Source organism: Anarhichas minor, unplaced genomic scaffold, assembly GCF_050575085.1.
Source record: "Anarhichas minor isolate MPS153535 unplaced genomic scaffold, ASM5057508v1 ptg000044l, whole genome shotgun sequence".
NCBI classification, from domain to species: Eukaryota; Metazoa; Chordata; class Actinopteri; order Perciformes; family Anarhichadidae; genus Anarhichas; species Anarhichas minor.
In genome coordinates, this window is record NW_027466490.1 from 260115 (window position 1) to 270000 (window position 9886).

The 9886-nt window shown below is 41.3% G+C and overlaps 1 protein-coding gene across 1 annotated transcript in view; it reads right to left on the bottom strand.

Annotated features, from left to right (window-relative positions):
- phf21b (PHD finger protein 21B) overlaps positions 1 to 9886 on the bottom strand; it is a 55023-nt gene that overhangs the window by 28679 nt on the left and 16458 nt on the right. Inside the window, exon 3 of the mRNA XM_076111235.1 lies at positions 989 to 1033. Coding sequence (XP_075967350.1) covers positions 989 to 1033 — 45 coding nt within the window. The remainder of the gene's footprint in view (positions 1 to 988; positions 1034 to 9886) is intronic.

Here is a 9886-nt window from a genome sequence, read left to right on the forward strand (position 1 = left end):
CTGCACAGCGGCACGTTAGAGGAGGTTCTGGTTAGAGGAGGTTCTGGTCAGAGGAGGTTCTGGTCAGAGGAGGTTCTGGTCAGAGGAGGTTCTGCACGGCGGATCGTTAGAGGTTCTCATTAGAGGTTCTGCACGGCGGTTCGTTAGAGGTTCTCGTTAGAGGAGGTTCTGCACGGCGGTTTGTTAGAGGTTCTGGTCAGAGGAGGTTCTGGTCAGAGGAGGTTCTGCACGGCGGATCGTTAGAGGTTCTCGTTAGAGGTTCTGCACGGCGGTTCGTTAGAGGTTCTCGTCAGAGGAGGTTCTGGTCAGAGGAGGTTCTGCACGGCGGATCGTTAGAGGTTCTCGTTAGAGGTTCTGCACGGCGGTTCGTTAGAGGTTCTGGTCAGAGGAGGTTCTGGTCAGAGGAGGTTCTGCACGGCGGATCGTTAGAGGTTCTCGTTAGAGGAGGTTCTGCACGGCGGATCGTTAGAGGTTCTCGTTAGAGGAGGTTCTGCACGGCGGTTCGTTAGAGGTTCTGGTTAGAGGTTCTGGTTAGAGGAGGTTCTGCACGGCGGTTCGTCAGAGGTTCTGGTTAGAGGAGGTTCTGCACGGCGGTTCGTTAGAGGTTCTCGTTAGAGGAACATACTGTGGATGTTCTCCTGAACATCACTATATATATATATATATATATATATATAATATATATATAATATATATAATATATATTAATATATATATTATATATATATAATATATATATATATTAATATATATATTATATATATATATATATAATATATATATATATATATATATATAAATTAATATATATATATATATATATATATATATATATATATATATATATATATATATATATATATATACTTTTACTGCATGAAGCTGAGAATACTACTGTACTTCTACTACTCAAAGTAAAAGGAGGACCAACTAAAGAGACACAGTGGTACTTTGTACAGTGTTGTAGTACATATTAAATATGAAATACCTGTCCGTTCTGAAGTTCATTGAGTCCTTTGCACAACGTCTGATTCTGAAACAGAGAAAGAAGAAAAGTGTTCAGATTGAAGCTGAAACATCAGAAAGACGTCGAGACACTTTCACAAACCGCTGCAGTAAAAGTTCAGATCGAGTCGTAGAAACAGTTTATGAATAAAGAAACGTTCATCACATAAACACGTTAATATAAAGTTGTTTGTCGTCTCCGTAGAAACAGATAAAAACACGTTCTGTTATTTTACAGAAGCCGTTTGTACGACTTTTTTTCTTCGTGTGATTAATTCACTCGTCAATATAAACTTTCACAAATGTGAATTAAGTTGTTTTTCTGATCGACCAATCACATTGTAGAACAAAGTGAGTAGTTTATGAAACCAAGAAGGAAAACTTTATTACTCTTTTCAACCTTGACGAAGGCACTGCTTCCCTTCTTACCTTTCACAATAAAAACCCTAGACATATAATATTCACTGGTCAACTATTTGATATGTTGATCGAAGTACATCGACAAGTAATGGAGGAAGTATTCAGATCCTATACTTAAGTAAAAGTACTAATACCACAGTACAAAATACAAGTAAAAGAGTACAGAAGTATTTTCAGCAGAATGTACTTTAAGTATCAAAAGTACTCTTTATGCAGAACTACTACTTTTAGTGTTATTTTATTATAAAATATAATATTCTATATTTATTACTAATTAGAAAGAATTTGACTAATATAGTTCATCAATGATGAGAATATTCTAGATACTTTGTATACTACTGGATAGATTAGTAGTACAGTACTGCATCATATCATATTTCAAACTACTTTCAAATAAATGATGTAGTGCAGTAAAAGTACATGTAGTGAAGAAGTAGAAAGTAGCAGAACATGGAAAAACTCAAGTACTAGTATCTCAGAATTGTACTCGAGTACAGTACTTGAGTAAATGTACTTTCCACCACTGGTGAGTAGTTTTGTGGTTCAGAGGGTGAAAGAACTTATTATTTATGTATTTATTGATTGTTCTTAGTCTCCTGATCACTTTTCTGTCTGATCCACTTCATTCTGCAGTGCCCCCCCCCCCCCCCCCCCCCCCGTGTCTGGAGACCACAGAAGAAGAAGAAGTGGAGGTGAGGATCTTTACTTCCTGTTTCTCTGCAGCAGACTGAGTCAGACAGATAAAAGATCCGTTCGTCTTCACACACGAGGGAAATTTAGAAAAGATTACTGCTCCGTCTCAACGCTCCACTATCGGCTCCGTCTGCTGCTGCAGAGGATTTTATTCTTTTACATCAGCAGAGGAGAAGAACCGGATGAAGATGACCTCTAGCACGACGGAACTGACAGAACCGACAGAGCAGAGAGGATGATGATGATGATGGAGGAGTAAACCTTCAGAGCATAGCTTCAGTTTCAGAAAGGTGTTTAAAAATACATGGTTACAGTTTATTCTGTTAAAATACAATAAATGTGCTCACTAGAACCCCTTTCAGAGGACTCTACCTGGAACCCAACATAAAGGGTTGTACATAGAACCATCTGTGACAGGTTCCACCCTATGAGAGGTTCTACAGAGAACCCATCTATGGCGTAATGGTTCCCCATCCGGAAATCCTCTTTCCACCTTGCAAGGCTGCTAACAAGAACCCACCCAGGGGGCTCTACCGAGAACCCTTTATTATTTAAAGGGTTCCATCTAGAACCCATTCATGGAGCTCTACTGAAAACCCTTTAACATTTCATGGTTTCATCTAGAACACTACCAGGGGGTACTACAGAGAACCCTTTAACGTTGCAAGCTTTACCTCTAGAACACACCCAGGGGGTTCTACTAAAGGTAATTCAGGTTCCTGCTTCAGAAGGTGGAGATCACAAAAAAGCTGGAGGTGATTTTATGCAGAACGTAATAAACTGTGAATGTTTGTGTTTGAGGAACGAAGGACAAACACAAATGTTTGTTTTGGAGAGAACGAGATAATAATCATAGTAATTCCCCCCCCCACACCCTTACCCAGAATGCAACAGAATGACACCCCCCCCCCCCCACACCCACACACCATATTTACAGCCAGAGCATCTGTTCAGAATGCACACAAACACAGCCGGCGTTTTGCTTTTCCTGTTAGCATTTGGACGCTAACAAATGGACGCATTTGGAGGCTTTCTGGGGAGAAGCATTAGCGCTGTTTGGCTAACGCTAACGGGCTTCATCTCTCAGAGCTGCGACCACCGAGCCTCATGGGAAACGGCGGCCACCTGCCCGTCTGCCTCCGTATTTACGTCAAACGTCTGGAAAAAAACGTGTCTTTGGAGGGCGACTTTTAAAGGTGATCACGTCAAAAGGTCAAAGAAAACATGACCGAATACAGAAATAATAAGTCACAATATGACGACACAAATACGGTTCATCCCCTCGGGACCTTGAATGTTCTCATTGAATCAGCTTCTTTAGAACATGTGGGGATCTTGTGTGCAGTATGAAAATCTGACTTTTCAATTTTATATTTCTCTCAGTGAGGCTGAATTTGTTTTCATTTAGCTTAATGATGCTAAAAGGAAAAGGAAATGATTAAGATCCATCCTCTTGGGATCATGAATATCCACTGCAGAATTCATGGAGACGCAGTGATTTTGTAATATTCATCATAGACAAAAATGTTGGTCAAGTGGAAGATTTGTTCTGCTGTTGGAGTAAGAGGAGAGGTCCAGGAGTCCTCTGGGGACCATGAATATCCCAGCAGAATTTATGGAAATCCAGCACTTAGTTTTTTAAATATTGTGTCGGAGACAAAACAAATGCTGTGGAATATTTGGCTTTAGGATGGCAGCAAAGGAATAACCAGAGAGGTTCATCCTCTGGGGACAAACAATGTGCACAGTGAAATGTATTGCATCTTCACCTTCGTGTACAAGAAGAGATTTTGGCCCAATAGGTTCACTAAAGTTAAAGTTAAGAAGTCGCTCAGATTTTACAGATTCATCCTCTGGAGACCATGAATATTGACTGCAGATCTAATGGAGATCCAGAAAATTATTATTGAAATATCTCATCATGAATCTAAATGTTAGAGGAAAGGTCAGGGGGTCGCCAAAACCTTTGAAAAATGATCCTCTGGGGACTACACATATCCGCAGCAAATGCAGTTAAAATCCATTGATAGCTTTCTAAGATGTCTCATCACGGACACAATCTTGTGGTTTTAGCCTGAGGGTGGTTTAGGATAAACAAAATGTTTAGGAATCATCCTCTGGAGACCTTGAACATAGAACAAAATGTTTGTTTATGTCCTGAGTTTAGGAGAACGGGCCGGTGTGTTGGAGAAGCCAATCACAGGGAGCAGGAGGTGTGAGGAGGTGTAGCCCCAGAGGAGGAGGAGGAGTCCTGGTCCCCGGGTGTGACAGCAGCTGATGGCAGCGTGAAGCTGAAACATGCTCCGACATGCCGGTGTTCAATTAGAGGTGTGGTTCTCACATATCCACAGCTCCGCCAGGAGAAGCAGCCACTTAGTTGCAGAGAAAATGAGTGTTGGAGCTTCATTCAGGACGCCTGTGGATACAGTTTCTACATGTTGATTAAAAGAAGCCCTGTTCACCAGCTGTTCTGTCCATTTTTAAGAGAAAAATAACATTTATTTCCAGCAGTGTTGATTTTTAAAGCAAGCAGCTGCTTCAAGTTCTGGTTCCACTTTCTACCGAGACATCCCTTTATGGAGGAAACTAAAGGCTTCTTTTATCTGTTATGGTTAACGAATGACTTACTAACACTTTACACATGAGTTACAGGTAAACAATAACAACTGTTGTGCTTCTGGAGGAGGATTTTCACAATAAAGCATAAAAATTGTTGTGAGATCTAGAAAACATGTCGTTTACACATCCGTGCTTGTTGCACTGATTCTGATAAAGTATAAGTATTTTACTCACAAATACTTTATTGCACAAACACCAACAACCGTAGTTGTGTAATGAAAAGCACAACAAGCTAACGAAAACACAGGTGATTATACATTAATTAAAACATAATAATGAATATTATATTCAATATCTGCCAGTTAATCCTCCTAAAAGTTACACACTCTCTCTTTAATATTGCTATTAGTTACAAATGATGTTGTAAACGATGTACAGAGTTCCCCAAGGCTCAATCCTTGGGCCTCTTCTATTTAACATTTACACTTGTTTCCCTGAAACCAAATTAAAACATCAACGAGCATACTTATGCAGACGACACCTTAATATTCCTCTCTGACAGAATACAGTCCAATAGAAAATGTACACAGACGAACCTGAATCAATTTATCGGGGCCAAAAGTGAAACGATGAGGATGTGAAACCAAAAAGTGAGAAAATTACGACGGAAAAATAAACAACAAAATCTGCATGGGACCATCTTTAAAAACATGTCAACCATCAGAGGTTTAATGAGCAGGCAGGACAAAGGGAACCCTCACCATGTATTTGTTGTTAAAGCTGCATTCTCTCTAGTGTCCACCAGGGGGCGACTCCTCTGGTTGTATAGAAGTCTATGAGAAAATGACTCTACTTCTCTCTTGATTTATTACCTCAGTAAACATTGTAAACATGAGTTTATGGTCTCAATCTCTAGTTTCAAGTCTTCTTCAATACAGCATGATGTTCATTTAGTACATTATGGTCCATTTAGAGTCAAACAGACCATAAAGCAGGGGATGCTTTAGGGTGGGGCTACACGGTGATTGACAGGTCTCTACCAGAGATGTAAAAGATCCCGTTTCTACTGGATCTCTGTTTTATAATAAATCACACTTTAGTGTCAGAAAACTTCCTAAAGCCTCCGAACTCATTATTTTATAGTTCTTATTTCAGTGTTTGATAAATGTCTTGTGTTACTTTGTGCTTCAAGGTCTTTTGAAAACTCGGCCCCTCGCGACGCGGACACGTGGCCCCTCACGACGCGGACACTCGGCCCCTCACGACGCGGACACTCGGCCCCTCACGACGGGGACACTCGGCCCCTCACGACGCGGACACGTGGCCCCTCACGACGCGGACACGTGGCCCCTCACGACGCGGACACTCGGCCCCTCACACAGCTCCGGGCAGCAGCAACACTCGCTCCATATAACCGGGTTAATTTAGCCGTGTAGGGTGAACCACAAGAAGTCGTCGTCACACAAACAGATGAAACCTTTATCTGCTCCTCCTGGAGCTCTTCTGTCCAAACACACATCTAGTTTAATTGCTTTTCCAGCATTTGTCCACATCTTTGTTTACATCTCTGCATCCTCTGATAAGCAAGAAATAATGGGAAATTAATTTGAACACGTTCACAGAGGAGCTAAAATTAGTCTGTAAAAGAAAACTGATTCTTCTCCTTCAGAGTGAATCTACTTCATTAGTTCTCACAGCAGCGTCTACGTTTCACCACTGGAGCTAATGGAGCAGCTGTTGCTCCTGACAACAGACTGCATGTAAACACAAAGTAAGTCAGAGGGCACAGACGGAGGTCTGGGGGGGTCATGGTCTGACAGTCGGACTGAGTCTTTGTGGATCTGTGAGCTAAAATAAAACATTCTCTTCTTCATGTGTTTTTTAAGGTGTGTTGATGAATAACGTACAGTTTATATAAATACATAAAATTAACATTTCATTGATCGACACATTCATATTTATTCATATTTTCTTGTCTTATTAACTCATCATCATTAGAGACGAGGAAAACAGATCCAGACCAGCTCAAGAAAACTACATGTCTGCTGTTTCAGCTGTAGTCAGGTGTGTGTCACATTCCTCTCAGTACTACATCACCCACAAGCCTTATCTGCCTGTTGCCATGGAGACAACAAAACATCAGGTTCCCCCCCCCCCCCCCCATGCATTCATGTCAAACTACATCTGAACTATGACGTCCTCCAGCAGTTTTTAGCAACAACAAACACGTTCGTGTTAAATGGAGGCTTTTACTAGACCCCCCCCCCACACACACACACACCCACGTCCAGCACCACATCCCACCGCTGCCTTTCACCCATCACTCGCGGCGACCTTGTCAAGGAAAAACAAATTAAAGTTCCATTTATTATGCGCCGCTCTTTGTTAGCGACTCACTGCCGGCACAAGGACGCGCCCCCCCCCCACACACACACACACACACAGCCCCCCCCCCCATAACTAAATGTAAACCCCCCCCCAAAATGTCGGCCTCTCCAAACAAATAACTCTGGTTTCATTCAGCTGGATTTCATGAACTGTTTGTGGATTTAGTAGAACAATAGTTTGTCAGCACACACACACGCACGCACACGGCCTCCCTTCATCTCAAGGTTAACATGAACTAAAACAAACCCGATGATTGGTTCTCATTCATCACCATTAAAGTCACTGGGAGGAACCTTTAACTGGTAATGAACCAGCTTCACACTGATGACTCTGTGTGGCCTTCAGGAGGGAACCAGACTAAAGGAGGCTCTGGAGGACCAGGACTGAGAGGACCAGGACCGTCAGACCCTGCTGCAGTAAAATTATGTTTTCTAAAGGGAGTCTGGCGCTCAGACGCACTACCACTTTAGTCCACAGGGGGCGACAGAATCAAGAGGAAAAGAAAGCTCCTCGTAGCTTTAACTCATCAATAAGTCGACAAAGAGTTTCTTTGATCGACGACTTGTTTTAAACGTTAGAAATACGCTTTAGACAGAAAGATAAACGAATCTTAGTCAAACTTCAAAGTGTGAAGATAACAGACAAAGTCGCTGTAAAAATAATTAAACTTTAACTCAGATTTCAAGGTCCGAATGCTGCATTCAGGGACACTTTTAAATCCCAGAATAAAGATATTAAATACATATTTACCCGCTTTTTTATTATATTGCGACTCTTTGATGATCTACTGATAATAAAAAGAAGAAAAAATATATTTTTTATCCTGATTGCGTTCCACTATGATTCTCACAAATCGTTTTATGATTTCAACACGTCAGTGTGTCTAAAAACTATTTTCACATCCTCATAAATTTTAAAAACTGTTTGTTTTTAGAGGATAAATCAACACATTCTGATCAAAAACAAACCTCTCTAATGTCTCAAAGCATCAAAGCCGCCCGTCTGTGAAACTGTAAGAAGATAAATATAAAATAAACGTGTAATCTGAAGGAGTCGTGCTGCGTTCAAGGACGTCTTTTTTTAAAGGCCTTTGAATGTGAATATTCAAAGAGATGCTTTTTGTTAAAATGATGATTCTTTAAGTCGACTGTTACCAGGCAACTCTGAGACGTATTATTATTATTCTCTCTCTCTGCTCAGCTGCTTTTGATTCCTCACATGAAGCTCTGGATTTATAAGACAATATATATATATTTAATCAATTAAACGGTGGACAAAGAGCCGTTTGTGGACGTCGGCCTGCAGCTGAAAAAGCATCTGTGAAGAGATGCATCCTGGGACGGACACACGTTTACAGCAGGAAACCCTCTTCAGTCTGGATCAGCATCATCGCGTGTGCGTGTGTGTGTGCGTTGCAGAGTGAGGCCTCCAGCTCTGCAGTTTATTTACAGACTCACTCCCGGCTCATTTAAAAGCATGGAGGGCTATAAATACATCGGCAGCAAGCCCTGATCTCTCTGCTGAGGGACGAACGGGGGACCGAGGACGATATCACAATCTTTAAGTCACAATACGATATTGTCACGATCTTTAGGTCACGATCTTTAAGTCACGGTACGATATTGTCACGATCTTTAGGTCACGATCTTTAAGTCACGGTACGATATTGTCACGATCTTTGAGTCACAATGCATGAAAGAAAAGAAAATATACATCAAGATATTTGAGCTTTAACTTATCAAAGTAAGATATTAATAAACATAATGAATAATATAACAACATATGTGTCTAATATCTTGTGGGTTCAAGATAAATTATACATATTTATATTATAGCGTCTCTGTACAATCTTAAGTTGTCCAACGTTCAGCTCTCAGCACGAGGCGGCCATTTTGTTTTGGGCCTGTGGAGCTCCTGAACCTCTTCGGGCCAGTCAGACCAGTCTGACCCGGTCTGACCAGCTGGTGGTTCTTCCAGCTGGATCCGTGACTCACGAGTCAGAGACCAGATGGTATTTCTAGGAGCGTGACTCACACAGAAGCTTCTTCACTTAAAGCTGCAGCTGTAACGAGGAGCTCTTCTTCATGCGACATTAAAAAGAAAACACAGCAGGAGGTCCGAGTCCTCTGTCACTGTGAAGATCTGCAGAGACCAGATCTCAGATACAAGTTTTATGATCCTGAACGTCAAGAATCAACAGCTTTTAAACTGCTTTCAGGTTCATTTCGTCCTCCTGATCTGAATAAACATTCATAAATTGTGCTTTATTAGTTCATCTTGTAACTTAAACCTCAGTCTACCATGTATACTAATAAAGAAGAAGAAACCGGACTCGGCCCCTCGATTAGTCGATTGACAGAAAAATCAACAATCAAAAACATTGTTTCAGTCGTACATTTGCTGCTCAAAGATAATCAAAAATGCACGAAAGATATTTGAGCTTCATCTTAAAATTCTGTCTGAATAATATTGGATTTTAGATTTTAGACATGAAGACTTAAAGGTAATCAATGAGCTCCCAGTTAAACCAGCGTGTCCGTATTAAAAGCTGTTTTCAGGACCAGTCGGCTCTCTGATACCAGTCCGTCTCTTTGTTGCTGCTCCTCGTCCTCTATCAAACACACTTTTTGGAGGCAGAAACGTCCCAAACTTTGAAGTAGACGGAGGCGGCGGTCTGGAAGTGGGAGGAGTCTGAGAGGGTCCCCAGAGGATACTCCAAAAAAAACAACTACTCTCCTCTTCAAAGCACAGCCGGCATCTTCACCGAGCCGGCTCAGTGGAGGATGCTGGGTAAAATATTTTATATATGCAGGAAGGATTT